The sequence below is a fragment of the Rhineura floridana genome, chromosome 8, assembly GCF_030035675.1.
Source record: "Rhineura floridana isolate rRhiFlo1 chromosome 8, rRhiFlo1.hap2, whole genome shotgun sequence".
In the NCBI taxonomy this organism is placed as follows: domain Eukaryota; kingdom Metazoa; phylum Chordata; class Lepidosauria; order Squamata; family Rhineuridae; genus Rhineura; species Rhineura floridana.
This window is the reverse complement of record NC_084487.1, coordinates 73,233,492-73,256,023: the sequence shown is the minus strand read 5'-3', so window position 1 is coordinate 73,256,023 and position 22,532 is coordinate 73,233,492. Positions and strand designations below refer to the sequence as shown.

The 22,532-nt window shown below is 41.1% G+C and overlaps 1 protein-coding gene across 5 annotated transcripts; it reads left to right on the top strand.

The window, feature by feature from the left end:
• The first annotated feature begins 1,166 nt into the window (after positions 1 to 1,166).
• Positions 1,167 to 22,103, top strand: SLC35E3 (solute carrier family 35 member E3). 5 transcript variants are annotated; one of them, XR_009764454.1, is made up of 7 exons: positions 1,167 to 1,868; positions 3,071 to 3,181; positions 8,233 to 8,391; positions 11,625 to 11,707; positions 12,574 to 12,854; positions 12,993 to 13,042; positions 21,206 to 22,103. XR_009764454.1 is itself a non-coding variant. In XM_061639791.1 (5 exons), exons 1-5 carry the CDS (start codon positions 1,479 to 1,481, stop codon positions 12,758 to 12,760), a joined length of 930 nt encoding a protein of 309 aa, XP_061495775.1. In that variant the 5' UTR covers positions 1,167 to 1,478; the 3' UTR covers positions 12,761 to 16,834. The 5 variants fall into 5 exon arrangements, 1 of the variants encoding a protein (XP_061495775.1); XR_009764453.1 differs by lacking the exon at positions 12,993 to 13,042; XR_009764451.1 differs by having other exon boundaries at positions 12,574 to 13,042.
• Positions 22,104 to 22,532: the final 429 nt, after the last annotated feature.

The following is a 22,532-nucleotide window of genomic DNA, read 5'->3' as shown; positions in this document are numbered from 1 at the left end:
CTTAATACTTTTCAGTATTGTTGTTGTTTATTTCTACCCTGCCTTTCAGCCACAAGGCCCTCAAGACAGCTTACAAAAAAACACAAATATAAAAATACATCAATACATCAAAATACTTCAAAATACATCAATAAAACAATACAAATTACAATAGTCAATACGTAAATAAATGTGGGTGAGAAGAAGGATGGGCACAGGAGAAGTCCAAAGAATACTTCTGAGAAAGACATGTCTAGAACTGTGCTGTTAGTTTCGGCAGATATCAAAGAGTGACGAATCTCATGCTAGAATGACTGAGTCCAGCAAAACAGCCTAAATCTACATTTTGGGAGTTTTAAAATATTGAGGAAACTTGTACCTGGGTACTTGTGATGAAGATAGTCCACATCTGTGATAAAGCTATTATATGGCAAGAGAAACCCAACTCCTGCTAGCAGCATAGCAAAATAAATCCAATGGTAGCGATCCTGCGGTTCAGGGTCTTCACAGACTGGCTCCATGAAAGTGAGGACTCCTTTGGCCTGACACCCTTTAGCCTGGAGCTCCTCTTCTTCCAGCTGGTAACTGTCAAAGCTGAAGCTCATCACCATATTCCACTCTGGAGTCACCACAGGGCTGATGTCTTTGAAGTGGTCTGCCCCCGCAGAGCTCATGGCTGTTGATCTCGAGCCGCCCGGGCAGACCGGCCGCTCGCCTGCCGCGGGTCCCGCTCAACGCCAACGCCGCCTCTGCCGCTCCCGCCGCGGCTGCTCCTCCGGCTGGCCAGCCCGAGCCGCCTGCCTCGCCAGGCGCCTCCCCATCGCCCCCAGCTGCCGCCGCCGCCGCCGGGCAGAGGGAGAGATGGAGGGAAGAATAAGGGGGGGCGAGACGCCTCAGCCTGGGGAGGGGGGCGTCGCGAGTCGCGGCCGAGGGAGAGAGGGAGGACATCCAAACTGCTGCTCCCAGCCCAGCCAGAACCGAGCTGGTACTCCAGTAGCCCATTCATTCATTCATTCAGCTGAGAGTTAGCAACGGCTAGTAATTTCTGCAATACTTAACGTGAACCAGACATTTAAGGGAGCAGTATTGGGAACGTTGTGGTCGCGCATGCGTTTTACATGTCCTCATTAGGAGGGACAGCGATCCCCTCCAGTTTTTTGGGACGGGTTTGAAATTGGCACAGACAGGCATCCCCACCCCCGGTTTCTCCCCACAAATAACGACTTTGCTTTCTCTGCGTTTGCAAAAAGAGACAGAGAAGACGGGGGCTATTTCCGAACACCATATCCGCTGGGAACTTGGGGGGCGGATTCTGCCAGGGCGGGGCTGCCCGCCGGTGGCACCGGAAGAACCTACGCCAGAGCCACGTGGCCCGGTAGTGGGCGGGCGGAAAGGAGGCGGTGGTGGCGGTCAGTAGTACTGCCGCCGCCTGCCCGAGAGCAGTGGCCGCTCCTGCTGCTTCGGAGGTTGTGGACGAGGAGCTGGGGCTAGACCCCAGTATGGGATGGGTTCCGGAGCGGGGCCGCCTGGCGGCAGGGCTGCTGGTGAACTTAGCGGCGTCCATCTGCATCGTCTTCCTGAACAAGTGGCTGTATGTGCGAACGGGCTTTCCCAACCTGACCCTGACCCTGGTGCACTTCGCCGTCACCTGGCTGGGGCTGTACGTGTGCCAGGCGCTGGGTATCTTCGCCCCCAAGAGCCTGCGGTCCCGCCAGGTGCTGCCTCTGGCGCTCAGCTTCTGCGGCTTCGTGGTGTTCACCAACCTGTCCCTGCAGAACAACACGATCGGCACCTACCAGTTGGCCAAGGCCATGACCACGCCGGTCATCGTGCTCATCCAGAGCGTGGCTTACGGCAAGACTTTCCCTACCCGCATCAAGCTCACCCTGGTGAGGAGAAGGAAGGGGGGAGGGTCAGCTGTGCAGAAACAGAGCGACCCTGGAAGCCTTCCTCAAACAAGGGGAAAGGGTGACGAGCTGCTCTCGTCTGTACACGCGAACGTTTCCCTAAAACATCAGCTGCTGTCCACCCACCAAACAGAGCTGTGATTTCTAAAAAGAAACGCTCCCGAAAGTCTCTCAGGCTCAGACCTGAAAGCCTCTTTCCTCCTTGTGCCAATTTGTGAAGGCAGTTCACGCTGCACAGGGGCAGAGGTGCTTTGTATTATTACCTCGTATGCCCTAAATATAGCCTGCTACCGAAAATGTGTGCTGATGCTTGAGCCACAAACTAAGCCCAGCTGACACTTTCTGCTGTTTCTCCTTCACAGATTCGGATTACCGTTTTAAAATGCAGAGAAACGATGTTCTCTGAAAAAAAGTGTGTTCTGGAATAAGGTCTAGACCTATTAAACAAGGAGTGACTCCTCTCCCTTTCTCAAAAGTGTACATTGCTCTTCTGAAGCTCATGGAGAAAAAGGGTAGCTTAGGTTGTGAAAAATTAACGGTAGGAAAGGGGAGAAAGTTGTGATGTGCTTTGAAGAGCAATGCATTTCATTTAGGATCTCCTGACCATGCTGTTAAGCCCCCAAATTTGAATCGATTGTTTCGGTTTTAGTCAATCTGTTGACTGGATTTGCATAAACTTGCATAAGAGTAGAAAGAATACCTCTGAAGCAAAGATTACACTTTGGTTTTAGATTAGGTATGTCTATATCATAGTAGATATCATTGTGAGCTGAATGCGATGCAATAGCCAAGGCAAAGTTGTGTGAAAAGGTGGTTCAGTTAATCATCCTGTTCCATGAGCTGTACCTCTTTGTATCTGTGGGGTGCTCCTCCGCTGGGTTTTCTTGAACAAAATCTTGTTCTTCATTTTAAAGAGGTGCAAACTGCCCACAATGTTCTAGATGGCAGATACATTGTTAGCTGTCACTACTTTCATTTCTCTTAACCAATAACATTGATTATATGTGAATTTTATCGGTGGTGATCTTTTTCCTCTGGCAAATTATTATTGATGCACCATCTCTGGATGTGAGCATAGAAGTTTGGGCTTTGAGACATTGGGGATAAGAAAAGTTTTGTTTTGTTGAGTTGTATTGTCAGTGAATACGTAGAACATGTAACATTCATTTTTCTCTCCCTGACAGATTCCTATTACTTTAGGTGTTTTCCTAAATTCCTATTACGACATGAAATTTAACTTTCTTGGCATGGTATTTGCTTCTCTTGGTGTTCTAGTTACATCTCTTTACCAAGTGGTAAGAAATCACCTTTTATCATATGCAGTTTCAGATTCAAAATAATAATCATTTTGATGTAATGCTTGTAAGTCTCCCACCTTTGTCCTGTCTGTCTCTGATGGTAGACCCTCTGGGAAGGGACTGTAGTGCTAGTATATTCTTGCTGCACTTCACACTCTTAGCAACACTATAATATGAAATAGTAGTAGTCAACACCTGAAACTATTTGTCTGTAAGCAACAGACAAATCTGGGTGTGGTAGTATTATATGATTACAGTATTTATTTTGGGGTGAAAATGTGCACCCTTGTTTAGGAAGTATTCACTTGACTATTGTGCAATGGCCTCCAAAGACACAAAACTGAAGTTATACTCCTTTATTTTTATACTCATCCCAGAGATTCCAAGTACCTGTGCACATGAGCATGAAAGAAATATTTAGCTGTAATGATGGGCAGTATCCAACTCAACAGTTCCACTAGCACAACAATTTTTGTCCGTGTAGTGCAACTTCCTCTTCCCTCCCCTAAATATGTTCTGGGAGTTCCCCCAATACTTCATTAGATTTGGGGGGGTGCAAGAGGAGGGAGGCGAAGTTCTGTTGCACACCCCAAAGTACTTGCACCAGCAGAACTGTTCAGTTGGATACCACCTGAAATATTCTTAAAGGATTTCCCCTCAAATTCACTGCACATCTTCCTCACTTGAGGCCCACTTTATTCCACGTTTGCTTTATTTCTTCCATAACAGCTTTTGTGAGAGAGGTGGATGATATTTTTACTTCAATGGAATGGGGGATGAAAAGAAAATACTTTCCCAAAAACACCTAAGAGCATATTTTATGAGTGAGCAGATATTTTAATCCAGTCTAGAGATGTGAAGGCCCGGGGAAAAAATGGGAAAATTTGGGGGGGAAATGAGTTTTTTTCCTTTTTTTCCAAAGCCATTTTTGTTTTTTTCTGAAAAATTGGAAAAAATTTTAAAAATGAAGAAAAAATGGATTATGGAATGTTTTATTTTAGCATAATGAATAAAATGTTTCATTGAGTCTTGGTTCCCCCACTTTTTCTCAGTTCTTTTTATGGGAATGGATACTTTATGTCTGCTTGACACTGTGGAGGACTAGCGGAGACATAAATGGTTTTTTTTGTTATTAATGTTGATGGTTTCTTCTGGGGTTTTTTTTAATTGTTTTTTGCCTGCTCCTCATAAACTGGCAAAATGAAAGAGGTTCATTACAGTTCAGGATCTTCTAGATCCATTTGTTACAGAAAAAAGTAAAAATTTTAAAAAGTAAATTCAATTTGTAATAATTGTTTGAATAAAATGTACTTTTAATATACCTAATGTGATAATTTTATGCCAAACCAACTTGTACATAATTACATTTGATGTTCCTGAAGTGACTTTCAATCTGTAAGAAGTGCTAATAGTGCATTTTTTTTCAATTTTTCTGAAAATTTCTGTGTTTTCCCATGGCATCAAACTTTCCAGAAATTTTACATCTCTAATCCAGTCCTGCTTTTCTATGTAAAAAGAAACATGGGGAAATGTTTTATGTATCTATTACATTTATATCCCACCTTTCCTCCAAGGAGCTCAAGGTGGTGTACATGATTCTCCCCTCCCCATTTTATCCTCACAACAACCCTGTGAAGTAAGTTAAGCTGAAAGAAAGTGACTGACTCAAGGTCACCAAATGAACTTCATGACTGAGCAGGGATTCAAACCTTGGTCACCCAGGTCATAGTCCAACACCCTAACCGTTACACCACAGTATCCAAGGATAAGCACTATAAATGACATATTGAGGTTGTAACATGCTTTTTAGGGAGCAAGACCCAAGGTATTCAGTGGGGTTTAACTTCTGAATAAGCTGGATAGGAATGGACTGTAAGATGCGAACAGCACAAACCGTGCTATGGGTGGTATTCAATGCTAGTCCTACCCAGAATAGACCCACTGAAGTTAATACACATGACTAACTTAGGTTTCAACAAGGTACCTCACCAAAGACTCCTGACTAAACTTAACAGTTATGGAATAAGAGGAGAGGTCCTCTTGTGGATCAGGAACTGGCTAGAAAACAGAAAGGAGAGAGTAGGAATAAATGGACCGTTCTCCCAATGGGGGGGTGTAGAAGGTGGAGCCCTCCAAAGTTCAGTATTGGGACCAGTGCTTTTTATTTGTTCATAAATGATCTGGAGTTAGGGGTGCGCAGTAAGGTGGCCAAGTTTGCTGATGATACTAAATTGTTCAGGGTTGTTAAAACAAAAAGGGATTGCAAAGAGCTCCAAAAGCTGAGTGAATGGGCAGTAAAACGGCAAACGCAATTCAATGTAAACAAGTGTAAAGTTATGCAATTGGAGCAAAAAATCTTAATTTCATATATATCCTCATGGAGTCTGAACTGGCAGTGATTGACCAGGAAAAACACCTTGGGGTCATAGTGGATAGCTCAATTAAGATGTTGACTAAGTGTGTGGCAGCTGTGAAAAAGTCCAAGCTAGGGATCATTAGAAAAGGTATTGAAAATAAAACTACTGATATCATAATGCTGTTGTATAAATCTATGGTACACCTATATTTGGAATATTGTGTGCAGTTCCTCGCCTCAAAAAGGATATTGTAGAACTGGAAAAGGTTCAGGGAATGGCAACCAAAAGCATTAGGGGGGTGGAGTGACTCCCCTATGAAGAAAGGTTTCAGCATTTGGGATTTTTTAGGTTAGAGAAAAGCGATATGATAGAAGAGATGATGTGATAGAAGGACATAAAATTATGCATGGCATGAAGAGAGTGAACAGAGAGACACTTTTCTTCCTCTCTCATAACACTAGAACTCATGGACATCCAACAAAGTTGAATGCTGGAAGATCAGGACAGTCAAAAGACAGTACTTCTTCCCACGGCACCATTAAACTAAGTAATTCGCTTCCAGAGGAGGCAGTGATGGTCACCAACTTGGACAGCTTTAAAAGAGGATTACACAAATTCATCGAGGATAAGGCTATCAGTGGCTTCTAGCCGAGATGGCTGTGCTCTTCCTCCATAGTTGGAGGCAGTGTGCTTCTGAATACCAGTTTCTGGAAACCGCAGGAGGGGAGAGTGTTCCTACACTCGGGTCCTGTTTGCGGACTTACTGCAGGTACCTGGTTGGCCACTGACGCATCTAGTCCAGCATCGTTTTCTCACAATGGCCAACCAGTGTGAGCAGGATGCTGAACTAGATGGACCACTGGCCTGATCCAGCAGGCTCTTCTTAGGTTCATTAATTTCAGTGCATCTATTCTGAGTAGGACTTAGTTGAATACAACCCTATGTCTCTTCAGAAGTAAGTCCTATTGAATTCAATGGGGCTTAATCCCAAGTAAAATGGGTTAGGATTGCAGTCTTAATATGGGATAGAATAAGATTATAATATCATCCAATCTTTGGATGATTCTAGTACTATACAGAGTAGCATCTCCTGGATCTTAGCACCAGTGATTGGTTGCTACTTCAAGAGTCTGTAAGAAGCCTGCATTTATTATTGTGGGCTTCCTACTGATTCTGGAATAGCTAAAGATGTTGTTAGGTCAGATGGACAGATTGCGGGAGCTGTTGGTGTACTGTCCACTCTGCTGCTCAGTGGCCTCCAATACTGAGCTAGAGACAGCAAAAGACAGAAGAGAGCATCGACGTGTTTAGGGTTGGGGGGGACAAATTGCCAGATTTGAGTGAAGGAGGGATCATGAAAGGTCTGAAATTTGATATGACAGAGTGGGGATGGGAGAGGGGATGCTTGAATTTTGGTTGTGATTAATTTTTTTTTCTAAAAAGGAAGGTCATCTGAACTCTTATCCTATCCTGCTGCCATACTTAGGGGTATTCGACTCCCTTGCAACAAGGGAGGTTAGCAATACTCCAAACACACAGACAAGCCTCAATCAAATCCATCTCTTCCCCCTCTTTGGATGCTTTCTCCTGGCTTCTGCACCCCTCCTCTGCATTCCTAAGGTCCCTAATGATGCGGTGAGAGAGAAAAGAGTTTTTATGGCATACAAAAGGAGAGTAAGTTATCAAGAAAGATGGTGAGAACCTAGCTTTGATAGCCATACATGCAGTATCCCCATCTTCCATCCATCAAAAACTGAAACTTTCTTACCTGAAAGGCCTGACAAGATTTTGCAGCATTCAAGATGACAGCAGGAGAAAGAGTGGTGAACCAGCTCAAGAGCAGTAGCTCCAGTAACTACAGCAACAAGCCAGTGATGTCATAATCACATAATAGGGAGTCTTGTTCAAGAGCAGTAACCTCTTTAGCAGAAGCTAGAATAACACACAGTGATGTCATAATCACATAACAGGGAGCATTTTCTGTCTTTCTAGTTTCCAGACAAACATTAAAGTATGTTGTAATGAAAACTATAGCGGCTACAGTGGCAGTTCTTGTTCGTCTACTTATTGACCAAATTATTGACTGATTCACAAATACTATACAGTATTTTTATTCTGAAACTGTGATCCTAAAATGGGAACAGTTAAGATCAGAGCAGCCATTCAAAAGCTTTGTACACACATTTCATAACTGAAAAACTACTAATTTTGGCTAGCTCTTTATATCACTCCTTCTAATAGCAAACGTGGACAGGTGAGTGCTGATGGTTATGGAGCCCACACTGGGATGCTGAAAAACTAGAGGGAGGGATCAGCATGTACAGAGGAGCTCCAAGATATAGCTGATGGAGACACATTTTAATTACCCAACACACTCTCATAGCAATGCTGCTACCAGGGACTCTACTGTATTCCCTCAGGCATTGCTATAAACAACCAGGTTCACAGACAAGCCTCACTCCCGTGTATCTCTGCGCCTTTTTAAAAAAACCATATCTGTGGGCTGTTCCCTTAACCTGCTATTGTTTCTCGGAGGTAAACTCCGCTGCCACCATTGAAACTGTTTCAAAACCTTTGCTTATGTTCAGTCAACATTTATGCCCATTTGGATAGCTGACCAAGAACCAGGTGTGTTTGAAAGATAATTACAGTTGGATGTCACAGGTTATTAAGGTATTTTTCTTGATTTAGTGGGTAGGAGCAAAGCAACATGAACTACAGGTGAACTCCATGCAGTTGCTGTACTATCAAGCCCCAATGTCTTGTGGTATGCTGTTGTGTGTCGTTCCCTTCTTTGAACCAGTATTTGGCGAAGGTGGAATATTTGGTCCCTGGACACTTTCTGCAGCGGTAAGCCATGTATGTGTGTGTGTGCGTGTGTGTAAAAAACCTGTTAAAATTTGGCTATTCACACTTAAGTAGCATCATCAAAAATGAAATGTTATAGTAATTGTGGTATACAAAGTGGAAAATCCTTGGCCAAATAGAACTTCTTGAACAACTGCTTCAAATATAGGGGGCTGGAAAGAACCGAAGCTTGGAGGTTACATTCTGAACTAAATAAGTTAATCCAGACATTTATTTATTGCCCACTGGCTTAAACAGGTGCCAAGTACTAGGAATCATGGGGCCATTTATGTAGGCCCAACTAGTTATGGATCGTAACTTGCCTTATTTATTGAACTGAGATTGATTCGTCCAAACAAGTGGTGGCTACGGAGTTCTTTGCTCATCACACTTCTTCAGGGATTGGTTCTGAAGGAACATGATGTAGCACTGTTCCTGAAACTAAACAGGTCTGGGTCTGATCAGTGTCTTGATGAGAATCCTATGTCTTTATTATGAATTATGATTATTTAGAAAACTTGTATCCTGCCTTTTGACTGAATGATCCTCGAGGCAGATTACAGTAGATTGTAATAGGCACAAACCCCAAACCCACACAACCCAGCTTCCCTTAGTCCCTAGCTGATGGATGGGGCCAAAGTGTACTTCCCTTCAGCTCTTTGGTACCAGGGCATCCAGCAGTTGGAGAGCTCTCTATAGCAGCTCCTTCCCTGGTTCATGGATAAACCCAGGCTGCTTCCCTCTTGGCTGTTATAATCTTCCTGGGAGGTGAGAGGTGTAGCTTCCCAGTGGCTCCCGGTCTCCTGATCTGTGGCAGAGGCCAGCATATACTTTCCTTCAGCTCTGCAGTTCAGGAGTAACTCGAAGAAAGGTGGCATATAAATGTGATAAATAAAGGCAATTCTCACAACATTGCACCTCAAACAAATGTCTGTATGTCAGAGCGAAACAGATGTTTGACTCCATTTTGGGTTGTTTTATACTAGGGCTTCTGAAAATCTGCCATGCAATGCAGTCCTAACCCCCAGATGCACCAGCTGGGAGTGGTTAGGATGTGGCTTATCTCCCTACCCCTTGAGCTGGCCATAAGCCAACGTAAATGACTTCCTCCAGAGTATTTACTCACACTGACTAACGGAAAGTCCTGCTGGCGTATTTTAAGCAGGCAAAAGTTATGCCGGTTCAAAGGGTACAAAAAAAGGGGTATGATAAGGGTGGTGAATGGGTGTGTTGGGGGGGATAGAGGAATAAATAAAGTTACACTGCAACCCAACTCCATTCACTGATCCCACCCACATAGTTCAGCGCAAACTACACCATCAAAAAAGCAGGTGTAACTAAATTCATCCCACAGGAGTCAATGGAAAGGTAAAAATGAAGGTTTACTTTCTCCCATGCCCCCGTTCCACATACCTCTCGGTCAGAAGCAATTAGGATGAAGCTTAATTTATACAGGAGATATGCCAGCATGTCCTAGTGTATCTCCTCATTGGGATTGTTCTGACCATCTCATAGTGTAATCCTATGTACACTTACCTGGTAGTGAACCCCACTAAATATAATGAGAGCTCACTTCTGAGTAAACATGCATAGGATTGAGCTGCATGCTGCCCCCTAGTAATAAGGCTTCTAAGTTGATGGTGCTTAACCCCTTCCTGGGAGCAACTATTTCAGAGAAAAAACTCACAACGTGCAAACGTTTTAATAAAATATTTATATCCTTCTCTATTTGAAATTATTATTACCTATTATATTTGGGTGGTTGCCCATCCATAAACTGCTCTAGGCCTCTTTCAAGCTAAAAACAATTGTACAGTACTTAAAAATACCAACATTTTTAAAAAATCAGTAACAACACCAAGCATAACACTTTCCCCAGCAGTGATAGAATAAAACAGTGGAAGTGCCCAAGGCAGCTAACATCAGCATTTAAAAAAACAATCAGGGCTGCTTTCCCATTGCACTTTATTTTGCTATTCTGACAATTTCTTACCTGGTATTTGCATGTTATATTTGACTTTTCACACAACGTACACGCTAGTTCCGGAATTCTAATGGAATATAGTGCAAGTTTCGTGCTAATTTTTGTAATAAATAATACCAGAAATAATCTGTTTGCAAGGCTGGGAACCCAGAAGATTGCAGGAGTTTTGTGCTAGCTGCAGCTACTCACGACAGGCATCCCAGCATGCAGCACATTCCTGCTCTTTAGGTGTGCTTTTCCCCCCCCCGGATGAAAATTGTTCTAGTATTCCAGCAAAGGTGCTGGTAGCAGCAGCATTTCCCACACACACCCCTGTATCTATACAACTAACGTAATTTAAAAGTCAAATGTTAAAGGGAGAGGGCTTGCATGACAATGGGACAAAATCTTAGACTTCCTACACAGTGGGGAACAGCGTACATGTATAAGGTGTGAGGGACAAAAACAAGATGTTCATTGGAGCTGCGTGAAAGACCATTGCGCGAAATGCTGGTATATTGGCTGGAAAAGGTACTGTTCCTTAATGCAACAGGTACGGCAGCATGAAAGGAATTTTAGAAATTGGGAAAGAAGTGCTACCTTTTTAATCCATTAAACTAACACAATCAGCCTCATGTGTGAAAGCAGCCCAAGTTGAAAACAAAACATAAAGCATTGCCGGGGAAGCAGCAAATGAAATCAGTAACAGGGACAGGCAACTGGGCTTAATACATTCTAACACCAGACAAGCTATAAGCCTGCTAGAATAAAAAAGATCTTCAGCCTGTATCAAAACACTATCACTTCAGGAGGAAGATGGATCTCCTGAGGCAGGGAGTTCCACAGGCTAAGTACTACACCAGAAAAAGCCTTTTTGCAGCTTCCAGAGGATTCCCCTAAATGCTTCCAAATAACGTCAATCAGCACAACATTTGTGCTTACAAAGTAAGCAGCCAATTATGTTCATGTGGAATTATTGGGAAAGCAAAAATGGCACTGTAGCTTCTGACCAAATCAAGACACTCAAACTAGACTGAGGGGAGTGGTCAAAGAGAATCCATGCCTCCTTTAGCAGCTGTTCATGCTACGTTAAGGAGGAACATTGTGTGCTCTGGAAACCAGTATGACATTTTGTTTAGAAGCCATATTTGATCATTTGATTGTCAGCTTGTTTCATTTTGCTGTATAGTGCTGTAGCTGTTCAGCATTATTAATGTATTGATGCCTTAAAACATGCCAGAGTGCTAATTTTTTTTCTGTTACTAATCCACAGTTTATGGTGCTGCTCTCTGGAATAATAGCCTTTATGGTGAACTTGTCAATTTACTGGATCATTGGGAATACTTCACCAGTAACGTATCCTTTTTTTTAAATCATATGTCTTGCTTTCCATTAGAAAAAAGAGCCATTTCTTTAGTATTCACACTGCTAACTTTAATAAAGTAAAGACAGTGGGATGTGAAGCAACCGATAATTAACATGTTTTGTCCTGATTACAAGACTGCAAAAACACAGTGGCTAGGATCCAAAGATCCTGTATCAATCAGAGGGGGGGATGTCACTAACTCTCTCCTCCCCAGTCTGCACCCCTTACTGGTCACAAAAGCTGCTATTGAGACTCATCCAACCCACCAACCATACGAAGCTGCCTTATACCAGATCAGACCACTGGCCTGCCTAAGCCTACTCTGACTGGCGTCACTCTCCAGTGTTGCAGACAAGGGTCTTCCCCAGTTCTGCTGCTTGAGATAATTGGAGACAGAAGCAGTCTCCCTTTATAGGGAAGAACCAGCCCCTTGCATTGTGCCCAGAAAGCAGTTGCTTTGAATTCTGCTAGCACAACTTCGTTCAAATGCTTGGATGTACTTTTGTCACTTCCTAGTAATTAAACAATAATGACATTTCAGTTTGTTGATAAAAGTTATATGAAATGCATATTGTTATATAAAGCATGAAAAGCGTATATTATAGTAGCTGAGATGTAGCTGACAGCCAAACGTGGGTTGACAGAGCGATGGGGACAATCTAGGTAGCAAGCATGGGCTGCAGCATTGTGCCCAGTTAGACTGCTTATTAATCCCATTGACTGCAGTAGGTTTTAAACAGCCAGACTTTGCACAGGGCTGCATATTTGGCGTATAAATAAGTGAAACATTGACTCAGCATGTTTAACACATTTAACAATTTTTGGTAAATATATGCTCCTTAACAGAAATGTGTAGCTACAATATGTTTGGACACTTCAAATTCTGTATCACCCTCATGGGAGGCTACCTCTTATTTAAGGACCCTTTGTCAATTAATCAAGGCCTTGGGATTACGTGCACATTGTTTGGCATTTTAGCTTATACTCACTTCAAACTGAGTGAGCGAGAAGGGAGCAAGAGCAAGCTTGTTCAGCGTCCATAGTATTGATATGGATGGCGAATGAGTCCTTTGAATATGCACTGGTTTAAAACAAGCAAAATGAAGAAATAGATGTCTCCTGTTACTGTTTATTAAGGTACTGTCATTCTGTTTTTTAAAAATATTTTTGAAAAAGATCAGTTCCCTTTTTTAAAAAAACCAGGCCCTACATAAACTCAACTTCTACAATATTGTTTTTTCTATTACATGTAAATTATTTCTATATTAATTACAGTGGCAATTCCAAGAGAACTCTCCTATTTTATACCAAATGGACTCATCAAGGTAGATATGACATTAATTGCCAAAGGCAATCATTCTGACCTTTTGATTATGTCAGTATTACCATTGCTAGAAAGGAGACTATACTGATACTGTAAAGTCAAATGAACATTGTATCTTCTTATTCTGGTAAAGAATGGAAAATCAATTTTCACTTTTTGTTTGCTTTTTTTTAACAAACTTTGGAATGAAATCTGGAGTTCAATATATGCATGAATGAATATATTTTTCCCTATTTTTAACAATCCAGTAGAAAGTACTTATTTCAGAAAACTAGTTTCTTTATTCACTGTTAAGCAAAATTCTGGTATGCCAGACCAATTAAGACTTTTAGAACAATCTGATCCTTTGCAGCATGATCAGATTTCTAACTTCACGAAATATTTTGAAACTGGCTGCAGGGCAGGCTGCTGTAATTTGAAGTACTTTTCTTCATGCCCTACTTCAAGACCCAAAATAAATTATACAAGAGGGCAGATTCTTTAATGTACAATTCTTTAATGTACAATTTAGAGAGTCAGTGTGGTGTAGTGGTTAAGGTGTTGGCCTGCTACCTGGGAGACCAGGGTTCGAATCCCCACATAGCCATGAAGCTCACTGGGTGCTTGGGCCAGTCAGTGCCTCTCAGCCTCATGAAAACCCTATTCAGAGAGTCGCCATAAGTCAGAATCGACTTGAAGGCAGTACATTTACATTTTTTAGGCCAGTCTGGATATAGCATTTTCTGTCTCTCAGATGGGTTTGTGTACATCCTCCAGGCTTGTGTGTAACAAACACACACACACGCATATCAGCTTCAAACATCATGAAGAGTTATATCTGTGCTAGTGTTAACAATAGCTAATGCCAAGCAGTGTTTGGTCAATAACCAGACGTTTTAATCAGCTTCAGTTCTTGGTTTAAAATGCTGGTTAAGATAAACTCAGGTTAATGTTAATGTTTGTGCTGACAGTGCATAACTATAATTAAGCTGTGAGGGACTTGCTTTTGAGTGGGAAAGGCTGGTAGGATGGCACATGTGATCCCACAGACTGATTCCATGACATAAAGGATTCAATGTCTGCTTCAGCCCCTTATAATGGAACTACACAGGATTGAACAGGAATGTGGGAATGCTTCAAGAAGATTGCAGACTGTGCCTTCATTGAAAAATCAATACATCAAATTTCTGTAAAATTTTAAAGTAAGGTGGTGGAGTTTTTAAGGAGGAAAAAATGTAGCTTTTGGGGGAAGAAAATAAAACATCCACAGCAATTAGTTGCTATCTAAACCAAACTATATTTATTGTTAATTGGCTGGCTGTGATAGCACGTTGGCCCCAGCACAATTCTAGAGAAGACAGAATTGGAAGGAACTGGACACATGGATTCTACCAGGAAGTGTGGTTTTTTGGTGGGGGGTTGGATGGTTTAAATGTGAAGTATACCTTACATGGGTCCAGACCTGCAATTATAATTTTAAAAATCTGAGGGGCGTGGCTAGCCTGCTACCAAAATGGCTGTTTAATTCTTCCTCAGCAACTTTCCTTGCTGATTTCATGCTAAAAGTAGATGATTGTCCAACTTTATCTTGTTTTGTGAGTAGCATCAGGCAGGGGATGTAGGGGAGACTGTATGCACTGTAATTCTTATTCTTCAGGCTCCTAGTCTCATAGGTTTAGAGCGCTGTAACTTTTGACAGCTTGACAGAGAGTGAAACTGACATGCTTAAGATGACAACTAGCAAAGCAAAGGCGGGAAAGTTGTCAAAGGCCTGCAAAGGCGGAAAAGCTGTCTCTCTTGCTGATTCAGCTGCACAGATGCAGCAAATGCAAATCACCCTTACAGAAAGTTGGCAAGCTGCCCTAAAACCTTTGGAACAGTAGTTTAAAGAACTAACTGCCACAGTTGCAGATGTTGCTACAACCACAGATAAAGCTCTAGAGCTGGGTTTGAAGCAAAAAACTAGAACAGACAAGCTAGCAGATCAAGTGCTTGACCTCCAGATCAAACTGGTGGATCATCAAGGTGAAGTCACAGACAGAATCTGCAAATACATGGGGTACAGGAAGATGCTGGAAAAGGATATACGATTGCCTTTATTGTTGAATTATTTGCACAACTACACTTAGCAGAGCCTATAGTAGAAGCTGACACTGAAAGAGCACATTGCACATTGTGACACAAGCCTCAAAATGATGTTCCCCCTTGGGACATTGTTGTACAGTTTGATACATTTTGCAAACGAGAGTCAATATACACTGCACTTCACAAGCTTAAGCATATCTCCTATGCAAATTCCAAACCGCAGATCTTTCAAAAAGTTTGCCCTAAAACCCTATTGCGTCATAAAAAAATCAAGCCATTCACTGAAATCTTTCAGAAAGCTGTTGGTTACCTCTGAGGCTACCCTTTCAAGCTTATGGTTTAACAGGGATCTTGATTGTATACAGCTTCCATGACAGGGCAAGCATCTGTGCTCCTGCATGAGCTGGGGCTTGAGCTTCTGAATTTGCCTCCTGAATCTCCACATGACAGAAGTACCCCTTCACTATCTACCAAATGGTCAAAGAAAAAGAAATGTGGTGCTTTCAAATCTACAGCTCCCAATTCCCCTGCTGATCCTGTTGATGACTCCCCTTCTGAGCCAGACTGAATATTCTGCTGGACAACTTCTGCCTTTTTCATGTAATTGTCCACTTGAGGAATGTTGTGCTGATCGTTCTTTAATTTTTATGTTTTGCCACTATCCTGTTGTTGTAAAGGTCGAAACTTAGGAATCATGGAGTATATCTCCAGATTGTAAGGCTTCTGTGTGTGAAGTCTTCCCCACATTATGGGTTGACTCAGTGTTTAGATGGTTTATGGTTTGGTTTGTACTACAAAGTTTGTTGTCACTTTCAACACTCTCTACCTGCACAAAGTCTCTCCACCACCATCATACCTGTCTCACACCATTTTAACTTTGTCTTATGCCTGGGATGAAGCTTTTCTCAATTAATGTAAATGGCCTGGGGACCCCTGTTAAGGGAGCTAGAACTGGGGCCCTATTACAGAAAGAAGACATTGCCTTCTTGCAAGAAATGCACCAGAGGAGTACATTCTCCAACAAACTTGAAGGTCGATGGATTGGCGACTATTATGCAGCCTGTGCATTGTCTCAATCAAGAGGTGTTGCCATTATTATCGCATCCAGATGTCCTTTTCAAGTAACTGACTCACTCTTAGACCTTAAAGGCCAATCGTTTTTTCTTTATGGCTCTAATGGAGAATCAAAAATGACACTGGCATCTATCTACTGCCCTAATATTCAAAAATCTATTTTCCTGCAAGATGGCTTGAATCATCTAGAAATGAAGGTGACATCATAGTTTTGTTGTTATGTGCCTTCAAGTCGATTATGACTTATGGCAACCCTATGAATTAGTTACCTCCAATAGCATCTGTCATGAACCACCTTGTTCAGACCTTGTAAGTTCAGGTCTGTGGCTTCCTTTATGGAATCAATCCATCTACCTGTGTGAGTTTCTGCAAGACCTGCTCCCTGCATTTCTGGCTGGTTTCCGCCTGGCCTGGAGGGGCGGGGCCCTGTCTCTCTCCAGCTACGGGGGCGGCGGCTGCTGAAGGGGCCAGAGACCGTGTGTGTATATGTGTGTGTGAACCTGCTGCTCGGGATGTCTATAGACTACTGGGGTTTGTTTTGTATTATATGTTATATTTTACTCTATGTTATATTGTAGTCTATGTACGCCGCCTAGAGTGGCCGTTAATTCGGCCAGATAGGCGGCCTAGAAATAAAATTTTATTATTATTATTATTATTGATTGGCCTTCCTCTTTTTCTACTCCCTTCTGTTTTTCCCAGCATTAGTGTCTTTTCTAGTGAATCATGTCTTCTCATGATGTGTCCAAAGTATGATAACCTCTCACATTCCACGTTCCTATTGTGTGCATCGTAGTAAGGGGTGACTTTAATGAAGTGCTCCATTATGGCAAAGATAGGAATGGGATAAACCACTCTATTGCTAGCTCTAACTTAGCCTTTTCCCATACTATTGAGAAATTAGCCCTGGTTGATACCTGGAGGGAACATAATTCATGAGAATGAAATTATTCATTTTACTCTTCAGGGCATAAAGTGTATTCCCACACTGATATGTTCCTCCTCTCTAGAGCACTAACACCTGCTGTTACTGAGGTGGACATTGGTCCTATCCTCATCACCGACCATGCCCTGCTCTCACTAGTGCTGGATCTGGGACATAGTGGTCCCTGCACTGTTGCTTGGCAACTTAGTATGTCTCTTTTGCATAAAAGAGAACTAGTTGACAAACTTAAAACTTCTCTTATTGAATACTTTAACCTCAGCGTTTCTCCTGAACTCTCCCAGGCAACAGTGTGGGACCCAATGAAGTTGGTGATGAGGGGCTTATGTATTAAAGAAGCATCAATACTGAAAAAGCAAAGAGAAATTATGAGATCTACCTTTATTGAGGAGATCTCCGCTCTTGAACTAACTCACAAATGTAAGGATGGTTCTAAGCTTTAACATAAGCCGATTGCTAAGCATGCAGAATTACAAGTTTATGACAAAGATGATATATAAAAATCACTTTTATACACAAAACAAAAATTCTTTGAATTTGAGAACAAATATTCCAAATTGCTAGCTAATGCTGTGCATAAGTGAAGGTTGAGAAATATAATCTCTAGTGTGTCTTCTCCATATGGCAAGAAATGCTATACTACAACTGATATTAGCTCTGCCTTTGCCAACTTTTACACTAAACTATATTCTGCGGAGGAATCGGCCATTGTTACCTTTTCGGCTGACATGCACATTCCTCTGTTAAGCCCAGACCATAGAGAATATCTGAAAAGCCCATTCTTTTTGAAGAAATAGTTGCTGCTATTGTCTTAAAAAACAAGTCTCCTGGTTTGATGGTTTTATAGCTGAGTTCTATAAAACTTTTAGTAAAATCCTCCTCACTCATTTGCAAGCACTAATGAATGGAGTCATGAAAGGGGACAGGATTCCAGAGACTTGGAGATAGGCTAGGCTGGTGGTAATCCCTAAACCCCATAAAGACCCGTGTTCTCTAGAATACTATCGCCCCATAGCTCTCCAGAACCAGGCTGCTAAATTGTTAACCTCAATAATGGCACAGAGTTTGAATGTCTTCATTTCTAAATATATCAAAACTGACCAGACAGGATTTATGACAGGATTTATACAAAGTCTCAGATGCTGTAAGAAGAGTTATTAATGTAGTCCATAGCTCCCAAACAGATATTCCTCTCACTTTGCTTTCTCCTGATGCTTTTAAAGCTTTTGACCGCCTTGAATGTGTTTTTTTTGCTACTTTTATTAACTAAATTTAATTTTGGCTCTTATTTCCTTAACATTATACAGCAATTTTACTCTGGATCCCAAGAAACAATTTGTATTAATGGCTATGACTTCCCCTTTATTTATTTATTAAGGGCACCAAACAGGGATGTCCCCTATCCCCCATTTTACTTGCTATTGCAATTGAAGTCTTTGCTGATAAACTTCGAGCAGATCCGGATGTTTAAGATCTTACCATTAATGGCCATGAACAGCTTACTAACTTTTTTCCCGATGATGTCCTCCTTTTTCTGAGAAAACTCCAGCATGCTCTCTCCCACTTGCAGCTCCACTTGGCTGACTTTAAAGAGGCAGCAGGACTGGAGATTAATTATGGAAAATCAGAACTTTTCTGTATTGATCTTCCTCCATTAGCTCAGACTCAATTGCGAGATGCTTTTGATCTTCCTTTAATCTTTAATGGCTTCCAATATTTGGGTGTTACTATTACTAGAGACATAAGGCAACTAAAGCAATTAACTTCAATCTCTTATTCAAAGCAATTAAAACTGATTTTAATTCTTGGAAGAATCTGCCCTTTTCATGGCTGGGTAGAGTGGTTGCTGTGAAAATGGCCATTCTACTTAAATTTATCTTTTTCTTCCAAACTCCCTATTTTCCTACCCGATGGGGTGTTACAGAAATGACAGCTAGCTGGATTCTTTTTGTAATAATGGCAAAGGATCATGTTTGAGTAGAGTAACTCTCTATTGATCAAGTAGGAAGGGGGGCTTTAGCTTCCCAGACCTGCAACTGTATTATGAAGCATTGCAGCTTAACAACTAGCTCAAATTATCCACTATGACCTAAATGTATCATGGCTCTCCATGGAAGCTGTTCTGGAAACAAAATGTCCTTCTTCGCAAACAATCCTATTGTTGTCATTACCCCAAAGTGCTCTCCACTCAATTATGAATCCCTTTTTTTTGTTCTACTCTTAGGGTATGGACTTGATAGGTCCATAAGCTAGCACCTTGGCCATCTCCTCTGCTCCTGTTTCTGGATCCTTAAATTTTGTCACCTAGATAAGTATAAACAATTTAATGGGTGGGAGCAGGGGGGACTGCTGATAATGCGAAATTGATTTGACAGGGGAAAACCCTTGCAAACCTCACAGGTCTGGGGATCAATTGGTATTGAATATTACAAGTTTCTACTTTTGTAAATGCGGTATATAAAACCTAAGGCCCGCCTCACTCTTTGACAACTTTTGAAGCCCTATGTAAACTGGGCATCTCCAGTCAGAAAGGTTTTATCTCTACAATTCACTACCTTTTACTAGATTTTAAATATGGCAAAGAGAATTCTGCTTGCGCCACCTGGAATAAGCACCTGGGAACGGAGATTTCAGAGGAGGACTGGGATGGTATCTGGGTAGGCCCTCAGTTTAGTGCTACTTCAGCTCTCATTCAACAAAAAGCCCTGAAGGTAGTACACAGATGGCATCTCACTCCAGTCAAGCGTAACCATTTTAATCATTCCCTCTCGCCCCTCTGCTGGGGAGGATGCTTAATTCGTGGCTCTCTTTCACTTATGATGGGAATGTAATAAAGTTGAGCAAGTTTGGTGTGATGTATTTGATATTGTTAGCAAAATTATTAAGACTAAAATTAACCCAGATGTGGCTCTGGTGCTTCTGTCACAAGTCATTTGAAAATCTCTAAAACCAGCCCCAGGATATGGTCTGAAGGCACATAAAGCCAGGTCTGGTCAGTGCCTGGATAGGAGACTGCCTGGGAACCATATGTAAGCCTCCTTGTGTTACTATCATGAAAAGAAAGGTGGGGTATAAATGAAATAAATGAAATAAATAATAAATAAAGCACAGATGTCTCTTTTAGCCAGATGTTTGCTTACAGCACAGCTTGAAATAGCTAAACATTGGAAGGAAGCGGACCACTTATCATTTAAGAACTGGTGTACTAGGCTTTGGCAACTTGCCTTAAATGAAAAACTCACCCAAGAACGTAGGAGAGCACTGAGGGGGGGGGAATATAACTACCGATGAATTTATTCCAATCTGGTACCCCTTTATGCTTTTGAAGATTATGCTGATGCGAGACCTCCACCATCTTTTTGGTAGGATGTTTACCTTGCCTTTCGACTTTAAAAAAGAGGGAGAGTGGGGGAGGTTTTTTCCTTTTTCCTTCTTCTTTGCCCCCCTGAAGCATGAAGCATGTTTGTCATTAAGACTCACTTTCCTTTGTATAGAGTGACATGTTTGTTGTTTGTTGGTTTCTGCTTTTATTGTTGTACATATTGAAAAGTTCAGTGAAAATCATTTAGAATTTTTTTAAAAAAAATAGCCATTTTAAGAAATAATATAATTTCTAACAGTACTGTAACTTGTATTCTTCAAAATGGCAGCAGAGCTGTTCATTTATTTAGGAGCACTGTTAATGCTACAATAAAATATTATGTAACACTTTTTTGAAAAATCATATCCATTTATGTCTCAAAGGGGTTTTGTCGTCTTTCTTTGTATAGCCTGGCAGTTTGCTGCTGCATAGGAAGAAGAAACCCCCAGGGTTGCTGTGTGCCTTTGTTTCACTGTTACAAGTAGATGCTAGTTCTTATAGAAGGCTAAAGCTGTAAGGCTAAGATATAAAGCTAGAAGACTGCGACTTCCAAAGAGAAATTGGCTTTGGAAGAGTACATAGCTGTTTCTCAGAAGCTACAAAGTTCATTTGACAAGACATTAAAATATTATTTGCTTTAAAAAAAACAAAACACAACTTATGTTCAAAATCAGACCATGTATTGCTTGTATTGTGTTTTATTTTTGTCCATTTTGTTTTAGGGAATTGTGATATGAGTGAGAATAAATGAATTCTGCAGCTCCTGTAAAATCATCTGTATACTGAACTCTCCTGATATCTCTTCACAACAACTATGATCCATCCATGTCTTAGACTGGAAATGCTTTCAATGATTTGAGAAACACAATGTAGAAAAAGCAATCTTACAGAAGTGATTTCTGCAACATGGCCAGTGCTGATTATTCAGTTCTCCAATGTTTTGATTGTGTTCATAGCCAAATCGCTTCAGTAACCGAATTTTATACTATTTTTGTGGATTTTTATCAATATTTTGATAGCTACACCATTTCATCTCATATCTAGTTGTTTCTTAGATATTGTAAAAAATTAAGAATGATTTAAATACTTTCTTAGTTATCTGTAATTATTAAAATTAGATTGCAGAAAAATGTGTTCAGAACAGCATGATCCTCAAGTCATTTTCCAATGTAGGCACTGATAAATCAATTTGCACTAATATTGTGCTGTGCACAAGCTTTTAAAAAATATAAATAAATCACAAGGATCTGTTTAGTTAAAAACAAAAGACTAATTCAGATGTCTGCATAAAAACACAAAGTAACCTCTAACCAGTGTGAATTAAAGAGGTATAAAGTTCCTGCAAGACAATTCTGTCTCTGAAAAGGTAACCAAAAATGGTAAATCACCCCAGCTCATCCAGCTGTAACATGGTTTGCAGTTGTAATATATTACTATACATACAGTGCACAATAAGAATGTACAGGATACAAATAGAATGGTACAAATGGCTGTCTGCACTGGAGTTGGTTTTCCCAGTGGCAAAAAAATGCAAATGGAATGCACAAGCTATTTAATAATATGCCACCCAAATATACACATCTTGTAGTAAGCAGAATGAAGAGGGATTTTATTGAAAGTCCTGTGTGTTTGCTTATTTTGAATAAAATAGTTCTTAATTATTAGCCTTGCCTATAGACCTTCTCTGAAGCAGTATAATTTGTCTTGCATGCAGGCTGGAAAAGATTTCAGTTACTTAAGAGCTTCCAGGGGTTTGATGGTGTTGGTGTTGGTGTGTTCATTTCAGAGAAGGGTATTGTTAATGGTTGGTACCCCTATAGTACAAAATTAATGCTGCACACACTTCCATAATTCTATGTCTGACATTCATCTATATATTGCATATCTAATATTACAGTTTTGATATGTTTTTCTTTCATAATCATAGGACAAGAAGCAGTTGTTAGTCATATGATCACTTTGCCATAAACAGTTATATATATATATAGTATAGGTTTGTTCCAAAGTATCCTCCATTCTGTGTCATCAATTACCTCATTCCAGTCTACT

Bases quoted from the DNA above. Each gene is read 5' to 3' on its own strand.
- SLC35E3 (XM_061639791.1), top strand. From the start codon at position 1,479: ATGGGATGGGTTCCGGAGCGGGGCCGCCTGGCGGCAGGGCTGCTGGTG. The intron at 3,182-8,232 runs GTAAGAAATCAC...TTCTTGATTTAG, and splicing joins TTACATCTCTTTACCAAGTG to TGGGTAGGAGCAAAGCAACA. The intron at 8,392-11,624 runs GTAAGCCATGTA...ACTAATCCACAG, and splicing joins CCTGGACACTTTCTGCAGCG to TTTATGGTGCTGCTCTCTGG.